General features: G+C 48.9%; 7 protein-coding genes across 7 annotated transcripts; 2 read left to right on the top strand and 5 right to left on the bottom strand.

The window, feature by feature from the left end:
• Nucleotides 1–1,160: 1,160 nt before the first annotated feature.
• Nucleotides 1,161–4,583, bottom strand: BDR25DRAFT_385603 (uncharacterized protein; the record flags this gene model as incomplete). Its single annotated transcript, XM_033697948.1, has 4 exons — nucleotides 1,716–4,583; nucleotides 1,539–1,588; nucleotides 1,224–1,278; nucleotides 1,161–1,172 (listed from the first exon to the last, which is right to left on the bottom strand). Exons 1-4 carry the CDS (start codon nucleotides 4,452–4,454, stop codon nucleotides 1,161–1,163), a joined length of 2,856 nt encoding a protein of 951 aa, XP_033550974.1. The 5' UTR covers nucleotides 4,455–4,583.
• A 2,067-nt stretch (nucleotides 4,584–6,650) lies between these two features.
• BDR25DRAFT_323182 (uncharacterized protein) lies at nucleotides 6,651–8,660 on the top strand (the record flags this gene model as incomplete). Its single annotated transcript, XM_033692086.1, has 5 exons — nucleotides 6,651–6,884; nucleotides 7,127–7,397; nucleotides 7,440–7,725; nucleotides 7,856–8,316; nucleotides 8,380–8,660. The coding sequence occupies 5 exons, from the start codon at nucleotides 6,651–6,653 to the stop codon at nucleotides 8,658–8,660; spliced, it is 1,533 nt and encodes a 510-aa protein (XP_033550973.1).
• Nucleotides 8,661–8,783: 123 nt separating this feature from the next.
• On the bottom strand, nucleotides 8,784–10,340 carry BDR25DRAFT_311522 (uncharacterized protein; the record flags this gene model as incomplete). Its single annotated transcript, XM_033691243.1, has 1 exon — nucleotides 8,784–10,340. One exon carries the CDS (start codon nucleotides 10,338–10,340, stop codon nucleotides 8,784–8,786), a length of 1,557 nt encoding a protein of 518 aa, XP_033550972.1.
• Nucleotides 10,341–10,855: 515 nt separating this feature from the next.
• On the bottom strand, nucleotides 10,856–12,292 carry BDR25DRAFT_391959 (glutathione S-transferase). Its single transcript, XM_033698176.1, has 4 exons — nucleotides 12,172–12,292; nucleotides 11,738–12,101; nucleotides 11,182–11,687; nucleotides 10,856–11,135 (listed from the first exon to the last, which is right to left on the bottom strand). The coding sequence occupies exons 1-4, from the start codon at nucleotides 12,184–12,186 to the stop codon at nucleotides 11,055–11,057; spliced, it is 966 nt and encodes a 321-aa protein (XP_033550971.1). The 5' UTR covers nucleotides 12,187–12,292; the 3' UTR covers nucleotides 10,856–11,054.
• A 51-nt stretch (nucleotides 12,293–12,343) lies between these two features.
• Nucleotides 12,344–14,282, top strand: BDR25DRAFT_351668 (uncharacterized protein; the record flags this gene model as incomplete). The annotated part of the gene is made up of 12 exons (XM_033694890.1): nucleotides 12,344–12,350; nucleotides 12,416–12,551; nucleotides 12,578–12,736; nucleotides 12,782–12,889; nucleotides 12,957–13,095; nucleotides 13,128–13,321; nucleotides 13,353–13,530; nucleotides 13,584–13,741; nucleotides 13,788–13,989; nucleotides 14,017–14,113; nucleotides 14,142–14,185; nucleotides 14,232–14,282. 12 exons carry the CDS (start codon nucleotides 12,344–12,346, stop codon nucleotides 14,280–14,282), a joined length of 1,473 nt encoding a protein of 490 aa, XP_033550970.1.
• A 65-nt stretch (nucleotides 14,283–14,347) lies between these two features.
• BDR25DRAFT_351667 (uncharacterized protein) lies at nucleotides 14,348–19,010 on the bottom strand (the record flags this gene model as incomplete). Its single annotated transcript, XM_033694889.1, has 24 exons — nucleotides 14,348–14,411; nucleotides 14,475–14,507; nucleotides 14,561–14,696; nucleotides 14,753–14,831; nucleotides 14,870–15,041; nucleotides 15,095–15,148; nucleotides 15,180–15,260; nucleotides 15,304–15,346; nucleotides 15,416–15,809; nucleotides 15,844–16,091; nucleotides 16,132–16,259; nucleotides 16,295–16,423; nucleotides 16,554–16,738; nucleotides 16,786–16,972; nucleotides 17,031–17,348; nucleotides 17,420–17,503; nucleotides 17,538–17,873; nucleotides 17,898–17,973; nucleotides 18,036–18,373; nucleotides 18,440–18,511; nucleotides 18,630–18,772; nucleotides 18,815–18,831; nucleotides 18,906–18,946; nucleotides 18,979–19,010. The coding sequence occupies 24 exons, from the start codon at nucleotides 19,008–19,010 to the stop codon at nucleotides 14,348–14,350; spliced, it is 3,390 nt and encodes a 1,129-aa protein (XP_033550969.1).
• Nucleotides 19,011–20,300: 1,290 nt separating this feature from the next.
• On the bottom strand, nucleotides 20,301–22,046 carry BDR25DRAFT_332308 (uncharacterized protein). Its single transcript, XM_033692739.1, has 3 exons — nucleotides 21,566–22,046; nucleotides 21,179–21,465; nucleotides 20,301–21,109 (listed from the first exon to the last, which is right to left on the bottom strand). Exons 1-3 carry the CDS (start codon nucleotides 21,713–21,715, stop codon nucleotides 20,623–20,625), a joined length of 924 nt encoding a protein of 307 aa, XP_033550968.1. The 5' UTR covers nucleotides 21,716–22,046; the 3' UTR covers nucleotides 20,301–20,622.
• Between the last annotated feature and the right edge of the window lie 1,313 nt (nucleotides 22,047–23,359).

Raw genomic sequence — 23,359 nt, 5'->3', positions numbered from 1 at the left:
AGTGTTGTACAACTATCGAATGCGAGTAGGAAGATGGTCGGGGACCGCACTCTTATATGGAATGATGCCCTGTCAGCTTTCCACGCCTGGAAACGGCATTAATTCGCGACAGGAAGGCTGGCTCCCCTGTATCGATGGCGCACCCCAGTAAGGAACGCGGAACCCGTCGTCTGTTCTGCAACGTCACTCATACCACCGTAAAAGTATGTTACTCGACTTTATTTCATCATGTCATGATGCACCGTGAGTGTTCGCATAGCTAGGTTTTATACTAATACCTAGCAGGCAGCCGGGCCTCCCTTTATGAAGGGCGAATTGCGGCAAGGGCCAGGTCGCACCTTATCTATTCTACAACGTTCCGTCGACGGCCGTGGAGTGCCTGGAATTTTCGCTGCATCATAGCACAAATGTTAGCATCGCTGTAAGAGCTCAGGCCAATGAGTACATATCGTAGAATCACGCTATATTTACAGTAGAAAGTCTAATTGTCACCAATCTCTAACTCGTTCCAGGAAGGATCTTGTGGTGCATTGCCTGTCCCGTAACGTCAACTAGACCACCTCTACGGTGGATTCGTGCTGCTCCTAGATGGAATATTCACGAGTGTAAGCATTGACTTCGGAACCGCAAGGAATAAGGATATGTCTAAGAATTATGCTAACCGTTGAGGGAAACCCTAACGCTCCTGCATCCACGGTGAATTCCATCAACAATCTTACAGACAATTCAGTATTCCATAACAATAACGAAGGCATCGTCGAAGCGTTGTAGGGCTTCGGGTATACGCAGTTGTGAGTGAACTAAATAGACTCATACCTTAGAATGCTGATCCATGGTGGGAAGTCTGACTTCACTATTCTAACGGCGAATTCTAGCGAGGGTCGAATAGGCCCTTGCTTAATATATAATGCCACTCAAACCACCGACAAGGTATTTTGAGAATGTTCAGAACACATAGTTGCCTTGCAACAAGATAGACGCTAGCACTCCTGTAAGAACTAGAGATGGTAAACGCATACCTAGGAAGGCTGATACATGGAAGGAACCCTAAACACCTTGTATAAACGATAAATTCTAGCAAGCATCTTAAATCGCCATGCCTGTTCGGGAATGGTACCTAAGCTACCGTTGCAGAGCTTTGACCCTAGTGCAGGTACACACTACATATTTACCTAGTACATTCATCAGCATTACTCTAAGACTAGAAGTTAGGAACCACGTACTTGAGGGCTGCTTGCCCATAACAGGAAGTCTAATTCACTGTACGAAGGATGAATTCTAGCAAGGATCTTATAGTACTATCCCTGTTCTGTGATGGTACCCAAATTATCACTGCGGAGCTCTAACATAAGTAGAGGGATTTACAGCATATTTTCCTAACACACTTGTCAGCATTTTTTTCAAACTGGAGTCGAGAACTGCAACCTCCGAGCTACTTCGCATAGCAGGAAGTCTGAATCCCCTTTATGAAAGGTGAATTCTAGCAAGCATCCCACGGTACTATAACTGTTCTGTTATGTTACCTAGACTACGCTTACTGAGATATGACGCAGGGTACAGTTGCACACGATTCATTGCTAGGGTGGTCCTGCTGTAGCAGTGCTGCAGAATCTCATGTCGAACTTCTCCCTAACTTCGCCCCCGTCTCCGCCCCTCCCTTTTCTCCCTCCTCCCTCCTCCCCTAATACCCCCTAACTCCCAATCCTCCGACTTACCACTAAGGCCTGGGTGCCGGCGTCGCGGCTTGCCGGCCGCTGCAACCCGGCGTCCGCCTTCTTGGTCCAGCTCATATGAAGGCTCCGTAGCCGCTTCCCCTGACTGACTTTTCGTTCCTTTAACTTGATCAGCGCCTGCTGCATCATTCCCGAGCTGCACAGCTTCTTTCGGCTCTTGTTGAAGCCGGCGAACTCCGCCGCCGCGGCAAACGGGATGCGGATGTTGTGCTCGCCACAGGCACCAACTATGCCGAGGAGCAGCATTTCGTAGTTGTCGGAGTCTTTCCAGTTGAGCAACTTCTCGCGGGGAGCGCGGGATTTGCGGTTCGGGATCTTTTTCGGCGTGGAGGTGATGGACTTCGGCTTCGTTGAGGTCTTAGAAGGCTTCGAGGGTGGGGTTTCAGTATACTCGGACGTGGAATTTGACTCGGCGTCTTCCCAATCGCTATCCCAGACATCGCCGGTGGCTTGCTCATCTCGGATTCCTTGGCTACCAGAGGGCTTGATGGAGCCGGTGGCTTGCTGATAGGCATTCAGTGGTGGTAGGGGAAAGGAGGTGTTGCTTGAGCCCATGCTCATTTTCTGTTGTACACTGTGATGGAAGGTTGGTGGCGGATCGTATCCTCCTGCATAGTCATTGTCTTGGTCCCCAGAGAAAGGATTCATCCCAACTCCTTGGAACAAGGCCTGACCTTGAAATCCCGAAGCGGAGGAGCTAACCTGTTGGCCCGGACCGCCGAAACCATTGCCGTATTCTTGAAACTGAAACCGAGAAGGGGAATCACCGGATATATTAGTCACGAGAGAATTAGGCTGAGACTGGTGGGCTTCATCATTAGTGGAAGGATGCCACTCTTGAAAAGACCAAGCTTGACGTTCTGGAGAGACGAAAGAGGGGGAATTTGAATTGGAACGCTGGACTTGATCATCGTTGAGGAAATTGCTGAAGTCTTGGAAAGGAAGTTGGTCATTGAAAGAGGGGGAGTTGTATTGCTGAGCTTGATCGTTGCTGAGAGTACCGAACTCTCTGAAAGAAAACTGGTGACGATCCGGGCCATTGAAAGAGGAAGAACTGGATTGCTGGACTGCATCGTCGATAGGATCACTGAAAGGATATTGTTGATGATCTGGGTCATATATATTGAAAGGCGAGAGATTAGACGGATGAACTGGATTTTCGCTGGAAGTACCGAACTCTTGAAAAGAAAATTGCCGACGATCTAGGTCATAAATGTTGAAAGATAAGGAACTAGACGGCTGAACTGGATCGGTGATAGACGCTCTGAACTCTTGGAAAGGAATCTGCTGGGAACCTATAATATTCAAAGACGGGGAACTGGACTTTTGACCCAGATCGTTGAGATGACTATTAAAAGTTTCGAACTGGAGTTGTTGTGAGCTGAGAACATTGGGGGTTGAAGAACTAGCTTGCTGACCTGGGCCGCTGAAGCGACTACAGAACTCTTGGGACTGGGGTTTTGGAGTACCTGGGGCACTAGATGTCGAGGGGCGGAACTCTTGGACTTGTATATTGCTTCCACCACCGAGATCTCCATGAAAGAATCCACCGGAAAGGGGATGAAAGGTGGGAGACGGAAGAGTAGGCTGAATCGCAACCCTAAACTTGTTGACGGTAGAAATAGGCCCGCCCCCAGAACCTAGGACCCTCTTCTCATCAACCTGCTGTTTCTTGGGAGTTTTATTCTCGCTCCAGTCTCTAGCTTTCTTCCGCTTTCGAGCTGGCTTTGTTACGGTCAAAGGTGTGTACATCACCTTCGCCCTCGCCTTACCCTTTGCCTTTGCCTTGCCAATACTCTTACCAGTCTTGCCGGCTTTCTTCTTCTTGTTCTTCTTCTCCGGGGACCCGTCGTGGTAGTCGCTGTCGGCGCTGTCGTCAACCGGAACATAGTCACCTCTCATACCATCGAGGCCGACATCATTGCAATGTCCATACCCGTTCCCGTCTACCGTGATGACGGGAGAATCATTAGGGATCGAGAGGTCTTCACGACCCATCCCGAGTGGGCCCATAGGAGTTGGGGATACCTCGAAACGGCGAGTGCATGGCGAAGTGCCGGTAGCCCAACCGTCGGGAACAACTACGTAGGAATTCGTGAAAAGAATGCCAGGGGGAGTTGTGATTTCAGAGGTCCTCTGGTCCGGTGGAGTTACTGGTGGGCTCTCGGGAATTTGGAACTTATCCGAGAAAGGGTTTTCAGGAGTAGCTGGAGTGGGAGGGAGGGAGCCATCTTTGAAAGGGTTCTCATACATAGCGGTACCGGAGTTGCTTGGGGCGTTGTCAAGCTGCATCGACATCATATCATCAAAAAGGCTGAGGCCAGTCAAGGGTCCCGGTACGTTTCTGGGGGGCGGCGAAGTCAAAGGCACAGTGCTAGAAGCGCGTCCATTGCGGTCGTCGACGCCAGGAATCGGAAACTTAGGGAACGTCATGGAAGACGTAGACGCATAATAATCTGCAGCGCTCAAGATAGCACTAAGGTGCTCGTCAAAGAGCTCCAGCTTGGTGGCGAGGACGTTGTTGTCAGCCGCCATCATGCTATTATTGAGGGGAAAGCCAATGTTCCGCTCAACGCTATTGGAAGATGGCGCGGCGCTGCTGTCAGTGTACGTCGGCATACTCTTGTCGCCGAGGAAGCCAATTGGAGCAGGAATGTTGTCGCTCCCCCTAATCCAATTAGCCTGGCCGCTGGTGAGGCAAAAGTTGCTGTTGCAAGACATCGCGAAGATATACCAGAGGAAGGGTATGATGAGAAGCTACGATCTGTGAGAGACGCGCTGTTGTTGCTATTGTTGGGGTGGAATGGGGCAGAGGAGGGAGAGAGCCAAGAGGTACTTGGTGGGTAGCAGGTATATATATACCTTAGGAGGCAGAGGCGGTGTGGACAGCTGAGAGCTACTTGCTCGAGCTCTCTGATTTGGCGGCGAGGACCTGAAGAGGGAATTAGAGGTAGAGGGTTTGAAAGGTGTTATTGCTAGGAGCTGCTTGTTATCTGCAGAGCCTCTTTCTGACACTCAGAAACCCAGCGCAAGAGCAAGGGGCGGAGAGCTTTGTAATGGGAGTGGGAAATTACTAGAGACATTGGAGATGGTGGTGGGAATGGGCCAGGGATCTACGAGATGATTGCCAAGGGTGCGATGGATCTGTCTGAGGAGCTGTACGTCGGGAGATGCAAAAGTGAAGGGAGCCCGTCACGTGGTTACAACCGCCGGGACAGCTCCACTAGAGGAGCAGTGCAGGGGCCGAGCAACCAGACCACGCCAACGCCAGTCATTATGCGGAGGCCTCTGTAAGGGAGTCCAATTGGCGCCATTGATACACCATACAGAAGGCGAACTACGCCTTCAGTCCTCGGGGAGATGAATCCCATATCAATTTCCTTCCATCCCGCGCTAACACAAGAATCTTCAGAAGCTCCCAACACACCATCTATCTAGAGCGCCTCAAGCCGCTATACGCGCGAGCGAAGGAAGACGGTAGGAGCAGCAGCAGAGGCGCTGCATCTCAACCACAGAACTTCTTTTAGGTACCCCTTCTTTGTCCTACACCTCAAGCCGACTGCTTTCAAAACAGGCAAGAGAGCTTGGAGCTACCAGGGACACATCTTGGACGTCCGGGAAAGAGTGACCATATCTGTACGCCGAAATAATAGCTTAACCGCGCTCCAAGCGTTCCTATATTACGGCGCAAGATCTCGGGCACGAGAAGCATTTATCCTTCTTGCGGGATCTCTTCCCCTACAAGCCGCGACATGGGCACGACAGACCTCTGCCGTAGCGGTACAACTAAACCCATCTTCTTACTCAGAAGCGATGGCTCTAGAACCGCCCTATCTACCAAACCAATCCCTCCACCTGTCAAACTTCTAGAAACTTCTCCGAAGAGCAGCGCCATCGCCTTAAGTTTCGGATAAGGGGCCCTATCATGGTGGTGTACAGTACAAGACTCATAACTTTCGCGGAAGATAAAACGAGATGCTTTGGGAAAGCGTCCTTTGGTAGTGGACAAGGATTCATGGGTTTGATACAATCTAGAGTGAGATGGCATGAGATTTGGGTAAAATAGCAGGCAAAAGAGATCGGTTTCTCGGCACAACTAAGATTCAGGTTTCCTCCAGACACAAGGTCAGGGTGCAGGGGTGGGAGAACAAGCAGGCAGTAAACAAACCGGAGGGAAACTTCATGTAGCTTGATCTGCGCTGGAGGACCAGCTTGGCCGAGGGGTGTTTGTAGGCAAGAGCGGGAGACCGTCCGGCGCTCGATTCCTACTTTGAGTTTTGAGTTAGTTCTAAGTATTCAGCTGTTCGACTCTTCCTCGGTGCTGCGGTACTTACGACACAGAATTCTGTTATGTGATATTGTGTAGTCTCCTAGCGTTGGGGAATGGAGACAGTGTGTGTCATTCTTCTCCCCGTAATGCTTTAGCACGCGGTTAAAGAAACCGGGCAGGGGTATCTAAGAAAATCTTAATTGAATTCATCATAATACGAGTCCCATTTGAAAATAATGTCATACACATGACGGAGTTCCAGCAGTCCCAAGACAGTCATCAATTCACATAGAGGCGCCAAACTTCAATCACCACGTTCTGCCCCCCCCCGAACCTATATCTATAAACATTATCACTGAAATTTCCACAATCTTCGTACCCCTTAACGTGCGTACCAACCAATCACAATCCTTCTTGATGCCCAAAATATCGCCAAGATTGTCATGCGTCATCCGCTGCAGTCACAGCCACATTTGTCATCATGCACCAACCACTCCGATCCACTCATGCCATCTCACAGTTTCAAGTCCATTCCTTCGAAATCCTATTCTCGCATCTGCCAGCCTGGCTGTTCTCCTACCAGACATAAACACATGCTCGGGCCCCCGGTCTACCTTCTCATTTCTTCTCTTACTTTCTTTCTCAACATGTTCCGGCCAAGGTTTCGGAGATGCTCGTTGCGGCGATTGATTCTTTTGGGGTCTGCATTGCTAATATTTCTGATCTTAGTGGTTAATTTAACGCCCGCGACTAGGAGGTTGCCACAGTATACGGGAAGGTATGATGTTGGGGTGTTAGATTTGGAGGTCGAGGTTGAGAAGAGAGTGATAAAGGGATTTGGGGATGTAATGCTGAAGGGGGTGGGAGAGAAGGCTTTTGAGGTAAGTGGATATTTTTGTCTGCGTTATGTTGCGTTCTGAGCGGAAAGAACATTTTCAGGTTGCAGAACACGATTGCTTTACTTTCTTCTGGTTTTGCTTTATTAAGTATTCTACGTATTTCGGTTTCAAGATTTCATATGAATTTGGGACTGCTGTCTGTCTCACAACTGCACCCAATACCTCATTTTTCTTCGTACAAACTTTTACTACCCCACCGCAACCCCTCCCTAACAAACCCCTAGTTACAAACCCTCGCCCTAACCCTCTACTACCCCTCTACACCCCCCGCACCATCCCCCAAATCCCCGCGATCCCCACCGCACGCTCGCCCCTGGCTACCGCAACCCATATCTCTCATCGGCACCGGCTACGCCCGCATCGCTAACATTTATTTCCCACCTCTCCAATCGCTCTTCTCAGTCGGTTTATGGCTCTTTGGTCGCAATATCATGATCCCTGGGACCGTTGACGCGCCGCTTCTATCCCCCGGCGAGATTTCGAAATTGGCGGTTGGTGAGAAGGGGCGGGTTGCGGGGTTAGGTCAGGTGGTTGGAGAGGGTGGGCGGGATGGGAATGGTAATGGGGGTGGTGGGGTGGAGTTACGAGAGGGGAAGAACGGAGACAGGGATGGGGAGGAGAAGGGGGAATTGCCCTGCGTAGTGTTTACGCACGGTATGGGTAGAATGTCGCAGAGTTACTCGCATTATCTGGGGAGTGTTGCGAGCTATGGTGTTGTAGTTGCCGCGATTGAGCATCGGGATGGGAGTGGGCCCGGAACCATTATTCATCGGAGTGATGGAAGTGAGAGGACGGTTTGGCATTTGGGGCTTAAAGATCTAGAGTATGTTGACACATCCATCTCCTTATGTCGCTCTACTCTCCCCAAATTCTCCCGTACGCAATTAGGGAAGGGAACAAGAGGAATAAAGTGAAAATTAAACGAACGTTGTAGTCGACTAACCGTAAGTTAGAAACGACCCCCCAATGACAGCCCCATCTCTCATAGCGGCCCAACTCGCCTTCCGGGAAGCCGAAATCAAAGAAACGATCCGCCTCTTCCGTCTCTTAAACGCGGGCCACGGAGACCTCCTCATCAACCTAAAACCCGATTCCCCCCGCACCGTTCTCCCAGCTTTCAAAGACCGCCTAAACATCTCTGCAGTCACCGTAGTAGGCCATTCGTACGGTGCAACAGGCACGCTTCAAGCCTTGAAGAACGCGCCAAATGAAGAGATGCCAATCAATGGGGCAATTGCCCTAGATCCGGGGAAGCAGAGTGGGAAGTTAAATACGGAGGTTGGGCTTCCAGTCTTGGTGATGAATTCGGGGGCGTGGACGGAGAAGCAGACCAAGTTTTACGAGTTGGGATGGCATTTCGTTGTGGTGAAGGACTTAGTTAAAAACATTAGGGAGGGGTGGTTTATGACGTTGGGTAAGTGGCCCTGTGATTCGAAAACTGATCCTCGATGCATGTGAAGGCTAATAATGGCTGCAGCTGGGAGCGCTCATCCATCGTGTACCGACGTGCCGCTAATAATTCCTTGGATTATGAAGATTGCAACATGGACGTCGCTTAATGCGAAAGTCGCGCTGGCGGAATATGTTGATGTGTCGGTTGAGTTTCTAAATTACTTAAAAAATGGAGAGAAGAAGGGCGTCCTAAAAAGTCGTATCCTGAGTCCGGCTGGCCCGCTTGGAGATTCGAAGATGCGGAAGAAAATCAGAGGGACGGAAGGCGCGGCTTGGGAAATCCATGTTGTTCCGGAAAAGAAATGAAGTAGCTTTTTTGGTATGCATAAAGACATGGCGCTCTTGGTTGGTACTTGGAATAAGCAAGACAGGGCGGAAGCTATGATAGACATACTAGCATTACATAGCACAATAATTCGTTTCGAAAGTTTACCCATTCCGGATGGCAGCCAAAGTGCTTTCAAGTCTCAGCTGAAAGGCAGTAGGTGTGCCCTCTTGTATTCTCAGAAATGAAGTGCCAAGACCAGTGAGTAGTTGCGTTTGATTATGGTTATTTCTAATCCACGACGCTACTCGCCTATCATTGACTAGCTTCAGCGAGATAAGTGCAAAGTCTCCCACTAAGCCGTGCAATAAATGGGGGAACTCGCCATGGATTGGGTCGCAGGCGTGGATGCTCAAGTATTGAAGGGTGCCGGCATGGTTCATGACGACCTTAATCAAGGCGGAAACCTGGAAATAAGTGGTTCGTAGTAGGAGGCTCTGCATGCGCGGGAAGCAGTCCTTGGATTCAGCCAACATGTTAAAAACCTGTGCCTCGCCGGCAAGTCCTGCTCCTCTAAACTCAAAATTTTTTACGGATTGCCAGAGCGGGATAAACTTAGGGAGCCACGAAAACGGAGTGTTGTGTCCAGTCAAGAGTAGATCTTCACGGTAGTAGCCGTACGACTTGATGGAAAGGTCTGTAAGCTCCGAAAAGGCAGGCTTAAGTTTCTCAATGTCAGGCTGAGAAAATGTCTTTGCAGGAGTTGCACAGCGACTCCTTGATCGGTCCTGGGCTACGATAAAATTATAGACCGCTCCTTCCACTCTGAGCCCCCCTTTCAGCCTAGTTTGGCTCCTGGCAATAGCACCTAAGGCGAGGGACAGGGCATGAGAGCAGAAATTGAGACAATGCCGACGCAGTAGATCGTAATCCAGTTGCCAAGGAGTTATCCAGTCACTACTTTGCGACTGGGACATGGATCCTGTTAATGGCCAGAATCCGATATCATCGCGAATCTTCCGACAACCCCATGGAGGATATTCTCGGTCAAGATGTTCAAGAATGGTGAAACTCTCCAATTTGGGAAGGTTTCGGAGTGCCTCAGAGAGCAACTCTATATCAATACCCCGCTTTCGGATGGTGTGCTGAGAATGCATGTGTCGACCATAGAGTCTGCGTCGCCGTCTCTTAAGCTGTTTCCTAAATTCAGCTAAGTTAATCTTCATTTCTGACACAGCTTCCCCTTTTGGTTGTGATTTAATATAAACCTCTCTGTCCTTCTCTTCAGCCGTCAATGGATTAGAATCCACTTGATCTAATTTTGACGTCGGGAACGTAATCAGGCACAATTGAATCTCTTTAATGTGGGCCCTAAATCTTTCGTCTTTCGATATGTCTCTTAAGGCTTGAAGACTCTCGCGGGTGATCATGAATTGTGCAATTCGGAAATGGCAAACGGCGAATTGGCGGTAGGATTTCTTGTGGAGCATTTTGCAGGTCAAGCGGAAACTGTGAATGTCCTTGATTTCTAGGTTTGCACAGATGTCGTCAACCAGTTCGCCTGGGAGCTGGCTCAAGAAGTCGAAAGTTCCCATGCTGGCAGTGTAACCAGCGGAGGGCTCCACGATTGCAGACTTCTGGACGGCCTCTGTTTGAAGGGAAGTCCGTCCAATATGGGGGAGTCGCGCAAAGATGCGAGGAGAGTGTGAACTGAAGCCCATTAGATATGGAATAATTTTGAGCCTAAAGTTGTGGCCAATTCGAGATCAAACGAACTCGGAGAAAGCAGTTGAAGTGGGTGGGCGTAGCATGGATGGACTCGTGAGTCATCGACATAAAACTCACAACATTTTTAGGGGCCGCTTACCTCATGGAATCTGGTTTACCTTTGTGTTGCTACCGAGATATCGCTAGAGGAGGTTTTCGTTTTGAAAATCGGAGTACGAAGCTGGGGTTGGGCATGACGTGTCTTGGCAGTGGAGCTGAGGCAAAGACTAGCTAGCGCTGCACGTGAGAAGTTCAACAAAATAGTATGAAGTGAGTAATGATCAAGCAGTATGAGGCTAAGCATCCTCAAACCGCTATACTCGCGAAATATGTAAAGCTTATAGCAAGAAGGGTTGTTACATAGTGGATCCATAGTAGTTAACCGTCGGGATCACACGGAAACCTGGTATTTGTTCACATTCAGGATAGGAGAAGAATATCAGGGGCATAGTGGCACAAATCTTGGCCACTTAGTCTATATTGCACTCTCAATGACTTGCTTATCCAGTGCATGAGTCTCATTCTTGCGAGCAGGGCGCGATGTCAGGCTATTGACAAGTAAAGCTACAAGTGTAGCTGCTATGCGAGAAACGGTAACCAGAAGAGTTATGTACGGTTAATGTTCGGAATGGCAGAAATTCGAATCCACGAAAGTACGATAGGAACGCTCATAGGGGCAAGATGTACGGCATAGGCCCCGCTGGTACTACTCCGTTTCCAGCGGCGACCGTTGAGTAACCACGCTTAATCTAGAAAGAGTTAGCTAGTTTTCGAATGACATCAAGCCGAACTGACTTCTGCGAAATTGGTGGTGTGCTTGAAGACACCTCCTGCTGTCTCCGGACCCTCGTTCCAATATAGTCGTCGCAGCCATGCGTGAATTAGAGGGTAGTCCAGTCGAATCATTTTGATGTTACACTTAAAGAGAGTATAATATGCAACATCAAATCGGATTAAGGTCGTGTACAACCGTATGTCTGCCTCCGTGATATGCTCTCCAAAGAGATAAGGGTTATGAGTGTTGTCGCCTAGATGGAGCTCAAGTCGATCGAGAGATTGGAAAAGCCTGGTGACATGCTCATCGTAGGCACTCTGTGACCCCGCAAATCCAGTCTTGTAAACACCGTTGTTGATGGTATCGTACACCCACGCATTCAGCTTGTCGATCTGAGGCTGGATATGCTTTGGGACGAGTGCAGCCGCTCCCTTATTCCTCTCTTGCTTCTCGGGGGGTAGGAAATCATCGAATGCTTCAGAGAACATCCGAATGATCTCGCTACTCTCGTTGTTTACAATAGTTTCTAGAGTGCGTCAGCCTACATGTTTACACGACCTAACAAAAGTTCCGCACCATGCTTCGTGTCCCACAACATGGGCACAGTAATCCTTCCATTGTATTGCGGGTCGGCCCTCAGATATAGCTCCTTCATGTATCTGCCGCCGTACAAGGGGTCTCGGTCCGGACCTCTTCTCCCAGAGAACCACCAGCCATGTGTCCTGTCTCTTGCGTCCACCTCGACCAACTCCACAATGTCCTCTAAGCCCTTCAATGCATGGACGATTATGGTGCGGTGTGCCCAAGGACAGCAGTAGTTAACGTAGAGGACATAGCGGCCCCTCTCGGCGGGGAAGGATTCGGAGGGGATGAAGTTGCGAAACTTAGAGGGCATCCGATTCCAATGGGCTTGTGTGTTGGTTGTTATAGCTTGGGAGATCTTGGTGACGCGGTCACCAGTAAGTAAGATGCCTGAGAGCTGCATAGGGAACGCTTGATCGAGCACTCACTTGGTCCGCCGTCATGCTGCTGCGTTTAATAACTCCAAGCCGCCCGATGGCAAAGACAGCAATAACACAGAGCAGCACAGCGGTGGGGCCTCCATGGCGGCTGCTCGCATGAATTGAGCGCTACTGGGGCCATCACGGAGGGTGATTACAAAACAATGTGGACCGGAAAAAGATGATTAGTCGGAGCTAGAGGTTACCCCACGGTAGGGGCATCACGACCGTCGTGCGCCGAATGGGGATGCAGGAATAAACGGGGGACACACCAAGTATGGTGTAAAGCCGACATCGCGACAGAGGGAGGATCGCTGTAACATTCACTTCGGGCTTGATGGCGAGGTTCGCGACCCGGCGTCTGAGGCCAAGAAGGCACGAATAGCCGCGTTACGCGCTCGGTTGACCATTTTAGCGACAAGCCCCACCGACACCTATCTACTTCAACACCATTTTCAGCCCTGCGTCCAGCTCGCACACGCACGAAACTTGCGTCGAGTGCTATGTTCACCCTTTTGCTCGTGTATCATACCACGAGTCCAGCTTGTCCTTCTGATGACACGTCGCCATACTGGTAGCGTCCATGATTCCTGATCCAACTAATCCTCATTTACATCAGCCCAGGAACCCGCAGACTCTCTGATCCAAGAAACCTCTCCCACAGCTATCACAACCTCATACTTCACTGTCTGGCTTTCATAGAGCTGTTCAACAGTTCCTTCCACCGGTCACCTCACAGTTCATTTTCTTTTATTCAACACAATTGTTTGCCCCGTTTGGGCGGACAACCACAGATGCTACGAAAATTCTTTACTTCATATCAATGGTTTCGCCTTGGACACAGCATGTTCCTCAATCATAGTACTAGAAATATACTTCAATTATTGTTTACCGCAGACCTATCTCGCGCAGTTTCCTATCTTGAGGGGCGGTGTGTCAATCGTCCACACAGGAGTTGGAACTAGATTCATGCCACAACGCTTTTCCTCTCGTCAGGCCACTCAGCAAATTCCGTCGCACAATTTAAGTTTGTTATCGCTTCGTTTACTCATCACCACGGATCTATTACTACCCTCATGTTAGAGAGGGTCACAATCACTAATACCGAAACCTTCGCCCTACACGGCCAAGGCAAAATCCCTCGCCTAGCCATCCACAGGTGGCGCCAGATTCTCTTACTGAAGGATAAGGGCCCATAATGGAATGCTCTCATTACCCACCGAGCGGGGCTCATCATTGAAATCAAGAATGTCGAATGATCCCAGATTGAACCCCCTTCATTGGTGCTCCGTGTCTCTGGAGTTGGGGGTAATATGTGCTCAGACATTCGAATCCGTTGTTGGGTACCTAAATTGTCTTCGGTTGTTTGTGGGTTTTATTCGCAAGCATCACTTTTATCATACCACTGATCATGATCCCAGAGGCAAATTTCCTATTTAGGCCGTTCGAACAAGCTACGCACTACCAATCAAGAACGGCAGGTACCGGCAGTGTGGGAGACTAAGTTCTTGGGCTTCTTGTTCCGTCACAATGCAGCCATCTCGCTTCTTGGCTCGAGGCCGTTCAGTAATCGCCAACCGTTGCTTTAGCGTAATCCTGCCCTCCCGCCCCTTCATGGCGCGAAGAAGTGCTAGGGCCTTTCAAGCATCCTGTGCAGTCACTGAACTCACAGGGTGTCTAGTTTTTAAGCATCTTAGAGTCTACCCCGCATTCTGCATGCCCATATTTCTGCATTCAATTACTAGCTGCTCTCATTCCTTCTTCCACAACGTAGCACCTCGCGACTACCCCTCCCCACCCATCAGCGAAGGAGCAACCATCCTGCACGTTCCCAACAATCCAATTCTATTCTAGGATGCCGGGACTGGATCTCCGGAACGCTTTCCTCCGACTCCACTAATACCAAACCGACATCCTGCACCAATAAGAACTAGAGAACGATATCCAAGATGTGGATTTAGAAATGCGCCAACAGCCAGTCAAGCAGGAGTCGGTCAAGCAGGAGGGTCAAGTAGGACCACAAGTGTGGTTGGCAAGCGTGCAATGATAGAGACCCGACAGAACGTTAGGCTCAGCGAGGCTTCGCATCCATTGGGCTGGGAGATTTTCTTGGGCTCTAGAGCTCCTAGGATATAGGCATTTATATTGTTCAGCCTAGCTAATGCATGCCCTTGGTTTTCCCTCATCATCTGTTTTTCCGCTCCTCAAATACTCGATGGCCTTTGACCTCCAACTCACCCCAAGCCCAACTTAAGCCTTATTGCTTCGAGCCCAATCTTAATAGATTTACATGCTAGCTAGAACCTAGCGACTTCGCTAAATAGCCGTAAACAATAAAGTGAAATCTACCCTCACATAAAGCTCTTTCTAGATTTGACCTTGAATTACACAAGGGTACAACATAGCGTTACCAGTTCCCAGCACCCGCCCGAAGATGGTTCTGGAGCAATGTCTGTAGGCCGATATACGACGCGCCCACAAATTTCGTAGACTACTCCGCGGTGCGCACAGAGCCGGTCCGAAAGCAAAAGTCGCTCAGCCGTTCAGAGTCAAATTCAATATTAGACGAACCGGATTTTTCACAAAGGACAATTCTGGGACAGTGGAAGATGCGTCCCAAAGTGCAATGAATTAGAAGAGATAAGGAATAGGTACTGTGGAGTGTTCAACTCACCAATCATGGAAGCGTCCGGTCAGCTTTTTCTACCAGATAGTCTTTCAATTCCTCGTCCGTGCAGCACGGAAACACCGGACATAGTGGGCCTAGAACATTTCGAAGGGCATATTTCCAAGCCTGATTATTTTTATACCATTGCGCCAACGAGCAGACCGAAATATCAATTAGTCCTTGTTGCGTCGCCAAAAGGTCAACCTTCCAGCTAGCACAGCAGAAGGATATCTATATAGGCGGATAATTGTATACGACACACACCCCAGCTCGAACAGTGGAACGTGAGAGAAGACGGATCCAAATACAAGGTAGCCTCTGCAACAGTCCTAGTATTAGTGCCCATTACTTTGGATCCCCAAGATCTCTTTCCCCTGAATTATCTTCAATACTGTATGGCGCATACTGGTAGAAGTTTTTACGCGACGGTCTATGTCAACGTTACCTTTATTCAGCTTCTATCTCTCGAAGACGGTGTATCAGAGTACTTGGTCAGAAGAGAAATTGGTATTTTTTCTTACAAAACACTTATCAAGTAATTATGGCCAGGGGAGACATATTAAAATGCTGGCATAGTGTCAATACCTGGGAGCATTGTCTGTCCGGAATATCTACCACACGCTACATCTGGGGTAATGCCAGCTTCGAACTGTTGACCCTCATAGTCATGATCCCAGCCAAGGAAGCCATCTTGAATTGGAAGGGAGAGGAGGACATCGAAGAGGCATTGTTGGTTTATATTGTAGTCGAATAGTTTAACCATCAGATGCCAACACGATGTATGAAAAGGAAAGCCCCAAGCGCTTTGAGAATATATTGGAGGTGTCCCCGGTGCCCCAGGCAGCAGTGGCCCAAACGATTTTTTGAGGAACCAAATATCAATCAAAGTGTTTGAATCCATGCCAGGCTCATCATAGCGCGCAGCGGCATCTCGCGGTGCAAGATCAAGATCGGAAAGCCGTGAGTCAACCCCAGAGAGCTAAGCATCGGCCCAATTTTAATCGTCTGCGTACACTACCCAGAATTAGAGGCAATCGACTACGGATTGTAATCACTTGCAATTCACAAGCTCGAAATTCACCCATCCAGCGAGGTTCTCCGTGTATGACTTCGCCTTCACACATCGCACACCCGACGTAGCTACGAGCTATTTTGATGACAGTCCAGAGGTGGTGGTTCTGCGCTATCACAAGGTATGCCAATAGATATTTTTGCTGGCTTTCATGGCCAAGGTAGGAAGTAAGTTCAGGTTGAAGCTGTGCTATCAGCGGGCACAGGATTAGCTTGGCGGAACTTGCTACGTGCAAGCCGTCGTGTAGTTCGAAGTGGCCTCACGAACACCAAAACAGCTTTTGTGCAGTGGAGATTATCCCAAGTAACAAATCTGAATTGGAACGCACTGACTTCTAGCATCCAATAATAGAACTGCCTGAGCCACGCGCGCACGCCATGCTGTTTCATGACACCCCAAGTGCTGGCGGTTGCAAAACCGCGCGCTTCCACATCGATTGCAACCGGATTCCGGCCCAGGCGGCGGCGATGCAAAGCCATCTCTTCATTCCGAACGAGATATTCCCTTGAACGAGCAGGAAGCTAAATCCCGGCGTTTATAGGGCCAGTGATCTCTTCATCCCGCCCAACCAAAGCCTGTAACTATTAGCGTAGCTAATGCTTTCATTCAATTATAAGGAATTTGTATTCTTGAGTCTGCCCTTCAAAAAACAAGTGCGCTGTAAATAGGTCCGCTCGTCGACCATTGATCGGGGTTTCTGGTCCCGTGGCATAGCCTGTCATTACGGGGAATTCAAGCTGGAGAATGGAGTTCCAGGCTCGAGAAACTTCTCCTTCTGCTTGACCTTTAACAAGACGGTTCTTGATGAGCCAGTCGATTGTCTGATTAGCAATGTACTGTGATCCGTGTTAGTAATATCAGCTCGACGGGCATTCTTTGCAACTGGCCGTTCCATCAACTGATTCTTGTGTAAGGAGCTGATAACTTGACGAGCTCGAAGCCATGCTGAATAGATACGACGATGCTTGCTAGAGGGACGAGAAATGAAGAATGATATGAGATATGCAATGTGTGGGATCTTCACAGGGAAGTTCTTTGGGTTGGAATTGGCCTTTTCATCTCTTCTTATCCTTGAATGTGGTCGGTTGTTGGCCAGAACTTAAGCGCTAACAAGGCCAGTGTACATACAATCCGAGGTATTGGATATCCAGCCGCTTAGCGGTAACAACCGCTAACAAGATCAATCCCGATATCACAGATCCTACAAAGCTCCTGGTCTTGAGTCGCAAGACAGCATCTGGACAGAGGCGAAAGACCAGCTGGATGCTTATCTTGCTGGAATCGCCATAGGGAAGAACGGTCGCAAGAGAAAGTTCGGAACGATTGCGGTAGGCAAGTGTGTCAGGTTTTTTGAGTGGAATCCAACCGCTAAAACGGCTGATGTTCTCGCTAATAGTACCATCTATTACCTTGATCGGCAATGTCAGTGTCACCAACTGGTTGGTGCTCTTCTGTGGTAATCACCGGTAAAATAGGCATATGTAATTTTAGGACTCGGAATTAGTAATGGGATGAACGCTGGCGTCGTTTCTGTTACTGTCACACAGTGGACACAAATAATACACTCGCTGTTTCGCTTTGGATACTTTTGAACATTATCGCTGGGCCACTGAAGACCACGGAAGCAACCCAAACATCTTTTGTATCTCATGTCCTAAAGTTCCAACCGTAATTCTTGAAATCTTTCCTGAATATATAAGCGTATCGAAGTAGATAGTCTGCTCAAGGAAAGACATTGTTTCCGTTCCATAAACTTTACCATCTGTGGAGTGTCTCGGCCAGACACGATGACATTGCATATCACGTTGTATCTGGATGATGATGTGAGGCTCTGCATCCAGTGCGAAAACTGTTGTTAGTGTTTGGTAGGGAATAGCAAAGTACGGGGCAGGAGGTGACGATGTGGAGCGGTTTCCACACCGCGATGCGGCCGGTATGGCTAGCTCAAAGGAATGTATGCATTGGATAAGACTGGGGGATCTACTGGAATTTCACTGGTGTACGCAGCGCAATAGCGTAGCAGTACCATGGCTCAAGCGAGATATTCTAGCTAAGGGAGTCAAAAGGAAAACTGAGGATTCGATGGACCCCAGAAAGATTCGGCTTAATCAGACAGATAGAAATAATAGCTACGAAGAACTGACGATCCGAATGACCCTGGAAGAATCAGCTGGTATAAGAACAATCTCTTCACGTTCCTTCGAAACCATATTAGTGCAAGCTTCCACAAAGACTTTATCACCAAATTGCTGACAGATAAGGTTTGACCCCCTTCAGTGTCGTTTGGCGGTTGGCTAACTGTGATAAGTTGGGTCTTCGCCATTGACGCGCAATTCACAAGCAACCACATCCCTATCACAATGCCCCCGGTAAACATCATCTCTGCGCTCAAAATGTGGCCACGTGCAGAGACGGCCTTAGATAGTCTCCAAGTGCTAGGGGTACTCAGCCACTCCGGACAACTCTCGTAGCTTCTCAAATCAGTTCATTTTAAGATTCTACTGGAATCATTCGTACATATCTACTCGGCTGATTACCCATTCGACATAAGCTCAACCCAATAGTATTTGGTCCTCGAAGCCTGACCGAGGTCTACCGCATAGGGAACACTGGCTATTCCATGATGGATACTTAGTCCCCTCAGTTATTTCTTCGGGCTTTATGTTTTCGTTTGTGCTTTTAGTTGGAAATCATTAAGATAGTAAGACTTAGACGAGCGACTCTTACAGCCTATTATGATCAATATCATGGTAATTGAGCAATGGAGACAGAAATGTGACGTATACCTGGCATCGCTTGAGTATCAGCAATTTCATTACTTTGTACAGTTCACACCTCTTGAAGGGTAAGCATTTTTGACAATCGAAGACCTAAAATTGGGCCCCTTTACATTCCGGGTAACTAAGCTTCACTCCGAGAAGGGCGTCTTCTAGGGGCCTGATTCTGGACCTAGTTCCTTAGAATTTTTACACCCCTATGAGCTGTTAGGGGCCAATTTCGGACCCTCTTCATGCCGCTCAAGTATGAAATCAGGCACAATCACGCTGACTCAAGTTAGCTTAGGGCGAGCTCAGACATGCTCTGACACAGTTCGAGCTGCTTACTCATAGGTCACGTTATACCCCAACCTAAGTCATATTTGAGAATAGAAGTAGATGCAATAGACATTAGATTTCAACAGAGAGAATGCCTCCATTTCCAGATCAAATCTAGTCTTGGGATACACCTGGCTAGGTTAGCCAATTGTTCAGTCTGAATCACGCTTGCTAGGACTTTCTCGGGCTCGCTCATGATTCAAATCATGGCGCCTCAGGCTGCTCATGCTCAAATTCTCTTTTATCCTTGTCCTGATCTTGGTCCTGATTCTGGTCCCCAACTCCTTGCTCATCCTATCCAAATATCAGCAACTTTAAACGGATGTAAGAAATGAGATGAACGATGCTTATACTACTCCATAGTAATTCGTCTATGTGAAACAGCATAGTGGCGGCCTCCGAATAAGCCTATCTGACCTGTCAAGGAATTAAACAGGATATAGTGTTGATCCGAATCCGCTCTTGTACTGTGACTATATTTTAAAAGTGACCCAAATCCATGTTGTATTGTTGAAGCCATATAAGGATCTCATAAGAGACAATGTCTCCAACTCTCCGGAGCTTCTCTCTTAGGAGCTCCCCTCCCCTGGAAGCTTTCTCCTCAAAGCTCTTCTCTCCCCGGAGGTTTCTCCTAGGAGTTTTTCACTCCCCGGAGCTCCTCGCTCCTCGACGACCTTCTCTTCTCGGAGAGGTTCTTCGCGGAGCCCATCTCTACTCGGATTATGTGAACATCCGTTTAAAGTTGCTGATATTTGGATAGGATGAGCAAGGAGTTGGGGGACCGGAATCAGGACCGGAATCAGAACAAGGGCAAAAGAGAAGTTGAGCATGAGCAGCCTAAGATACCGCTCTTTTAGTTAACTAACTAACTAGTCACTAGTAGCCTGAGGCACCATGCTTTGAATCATGAGCGAGCCCGAGCAAGCCCGAGCAAGCTTGATTCGGGCGGAGCAAAACTGAGCCAAAGTTGAGCCAAGTAAGATTTTGATAATATAATCTGATAAAAAAGGCTAACCTAGTTTGGTGTATACTAAGAGTAGATATGGCTTGAAAATAGTACTGGTTTACTGAGAGTTACATTCATGACGCTCCTTCATTGGGTCTAACACACCACAACAGCCATTTCCTCCGACGCGTGCGCACCATAATACTCCTCACCCGGCTCCCCCCTTCCCCTCACCACCAACACAAGCGGCAAAGGGTTATAAATCCTCAAACATCAATCTAGCTAGTCTTCCGCGATATTTGTTGAGTCTCAGTCTCATTAGCAAAAAGTTCACCTGCTGACAGAATAAGGCTTCTAGGAATGGATATATATGCAGTTAAAATTCGAACCACCAAGAAAAATCGCTGAAGCGCTAAGATCATCTTGGCAAGATCATATGCCAGAACCTTGAAACTCCAAAGAGTGCAATGCCTCTTCCTCTTCCTCTTCCTCCTCCTCTCCTATTCTTCATTTACTGCAGTGCACAGTGCATTTAGTCCTCTTGATATACTCAACACAAAGGCAAGCAACATCTAAACCCGCAAATAGGTATCCAGACAAATCTCCTCTCCCACTATCTCTGCGCTACCTTCCCATCTTCGAAGGCATTACTCGCCGCTTAGTCCTTTCTTCCTCGTTTTCACCGATCTCCTCCACTGAAACTATACCCCTGCCCTCCATTTCCATATCCTCCCCCATGTGGCGGCTGCGGCGCCCCCGCCTCCCGTCTATACTCCTCATACCCGCCCGGACTCAACGCATTCGCTGCCGCGTCATCATCATATCCCGCATACGGGGGCGCAGGAGCCCTATTATACCTATCGTCGCCCCAACTTAGCGGGCGCCCAGGATGGCGTCCTTCATCTGTCTCCGTCGAATGCAGCAAAGCATATTCGTCTTCTTCTTGGTTGCCGCCGCGTTCAGTATGGCGGTCCTCTTCATCAGATTCGCGACCGGGGGCTTCGTATTCGGATGACCAGGTATTATCTTTGCCTCCACCGCCGCCAGAAGTTTCGCCGCCCAGATGGCGCGGGTTCGGGGTTGCGGATTGGAAGGGCAGGATGCCGTCTCTGCGGAATTTTATGAGGTAGTAGGCGGAGATTGCGGTTGTGAGACCAAAAAATATACTGAGTAGTTGTCAGCTAGGGTCCTTCCTATCCATAGGTAGGCTTCTTCAGAATTGAGGGGACTCTTACAATATCACAATGCCGAATCCGACGGTCGCCCTCGATAATTTACACATGGCCTCCGGGCCGAACTTGAAGGTTGTGCAATTCCCATCACCTTCGTTTATCTTCTTGTCCTTTTCGCCTTCCTTAATCCCCTTGGAGTTCCACATCGCGACGGAAATGAAGGCGGCGAACCAGAATATCGTGTAGAGCGCATCGAGCGCAACAAAGGCGTAGGCGTTAACGAAGCGCTCTGCACGGCTCCACATAGGTGTCATGACGAGGTAGATTAGCGCAGGAATGGAGAGGAAACACTGAGAAGGAAGTGTCAGTTTGGGGGTCTCCTTAATGTGTCGTCGTAGTTAATCGGGGATTAGGGAAGGTAGGCCTGGAAGGAGAGAGAATTAGACATACCAAAGCAAAGAAGAATTTAGTCGCGCCGCCCGTATCACCGCCTTTAGTAAATACTCCAATGGTGATGCATGCTGCTATGAAGATGAACAGCACTTGGAAGACGTGCGCTACGACTTTGCATTTCTGGATGTAGCTCTGCGGAATTCGCATTTTGTTCTCCCTGTCAGCCCGTCACCAGGGGCTTCTGTATATCCGTTCCACGAGAAGATGTTTGGGGAGAGATGTGTTGGGGATTGTTTGGGGTAGACGACTCGGAAGGCTGCAAAAGCAATGTTTGTTGTCGGTCGGTCAAACTGGGTTGTCAATCCGCTAGTCTTACGACAGAAAGTGTATGAAGGTTTCCTCCTCACGCGAGAGCTAATGAGCGTACTTGTGAAGTGCTTGTATTCAGAGCAACGAAGCAGGAGTGACTGTGGGGAGAAAGAGGGAAAGGAAAGGAATCGAAACAGTGTCAAGGCAATACCATCAGCCTCATTCCGATTTCAGCTGTGCAGCCCAGCCAGCGCGGGCGCCGCAGCACCACCAAGTCACAAGCTGTGCCAATGCTCGGTCAATGCTCGGTCCGTCTTGGACCAAGCTAAGACTGCGAATCGCGTTTCATTCCAACTGTGACAGGCCAGTTATAAATAGGAGCGCTTAGTGATCTGCGTAAGGCGCGGGAGTCCCTGGATTTGGGACCGGAGCCGCTCACAATATCCTCCCTGAATTACGACGTGGTGGAAATGTTTTGGAATCTTCATTAAATTCTTGACAAAGGCATCTAATTTGAAGATATGTGTCGTTTGGTGGTGATGAGCGATTGTGATGGTTTCAAGCACTGATGGGAAGCACTCGCTGAATCCGCCTTACCAGGCTGCACTTCTCCTGCTCAGCCCGCTCGATGGGGATTAGGACAGCGACGCCACTGAAATTTGGGAGTCCAGCCACATAACCGTCTGCACGGCTCCACCGGAACTTCAAGCCTGGGAGAATCGATGCGAGATCAGAGCTGTTCAGCTGATAGAACAGTTTCCGCAGCTTGATTCGGGATCCAGGTGGTGATGCAGAGATCGAAGAGCCAAGCGCTAGGACGCAGATTTCCCGTCGGATCACATCCAGAAGGTCAGGAAAGCAGGGAATGTACGGAGAGGCTCAGAACCCATTCTTCAAAGCTACACGCATCAAGATGGGTTCGCCGTTTGCAATAAACGCACTTCCGCCAAGCCATCCGCCGCATCAGCATTCTTCGGCAGTTCGGCATACCGTCAAAACCCACCGTGAGTTGGCAGCCTAGTGCTTAATCACTAAATTTATCATTCTGCTACACCAAACAATTCTAATCCGTATTTTGCCATCTTCATAGCTTCGCATAGCTATCTTCAAGGGTTCCTGTGTAAGGAGGGGTTTATGTTCCGAGAGTGTGTGACAAATGCTTCATCAGCGGCACCATCACGGCTTCATAGTCGACATCGAAGTATTTGGTGGAATGGGAATGTGGGGAAAGGAGGGGAAAGCAGAAAGAGATAGAAAAGTCGTTTCTAGATAGGGCTCCAGAGGTGGATGATCCACTAAGTCTAAGTATCCTCCGTTGCAAACCGCAATATCGTTCGCCAACTTCATTTCCATCCACCATGGCCACCACCCCAGGCATTACGACACCTATCTATTAGTTCCGGCACAGCCGGCAAATACCTCTGTTAGACCTGTGCCTAAGGAGGGGAAAAGACCTCTATAATTGAGCACAAAGGGCTTGGTGGGTCCTATCCCAATATAGCGTGTCTTCCCAACAAAAATGTTACCTACTCTGCCGGTCTT

This window comes from Lindgomyces ingoldianus, assembly GCF_010093535.1.
Source record: "Lindgomyces ingoldianus strain ATCC 200398 unplaced genomic scaffold BDR25scaffold_7, whole genome shotgun sequence".
NCBI classification, from domain to species: domain Eukaryota; kingdom Fungi; phylum Ascomycota; class Dothideomycetes; order Pleosporales; family Lindgomycetaceae; genus Lindgomyces; species Lindgomyces ingoldianus.
This window is presented reverse-complemented; position numbering and strand designations above follow the sequence as displayed.

Excerpts from the sequence above, each read along its gene's own strand:
- BDR25DRAFT_391959 (XM_033698176.1), bottom strand. Across the intron at positions 11,688-11,737 it reads GTTGTGGGACACGAAGCATG|AAACTATTGTAAACAACGAG; the intron begins GTGCGGAACTTT and ends GACGCACTCTAG. Across the intron at positions 11,136-11,181 it reads ACACCACCAATTTCGCAGAA|ATTAAGCGTGGTTACTCAAC; the intron begins GTCAGTTCGGCT and ends AACTCTTTCTAG.
- BDR25DRAFT_332308 (XM_033692739.1), bottom strand. The coding sequence starts at position 21,715 with ATGCGAATTCCGCAGAGCTACATCCAGAAATGCAAAGTCGTAGCGCAC. Across the intron at positions 21,466-21,565 it reads CTAAATTCTTCTTTGCTTTG|TGTTTCCTCTCCATTCCTGC; the intron begins GTATGTCTAATT and ends CTTCCTTCTCAG. Across the intron at positions 21,110-21,178 it reads GGATTCGGCATTGTGATATT|TATATTTTTTGGTCTCACAA; the intron begins GTAAGAGTCCCC and ends ACAACTACTCAG.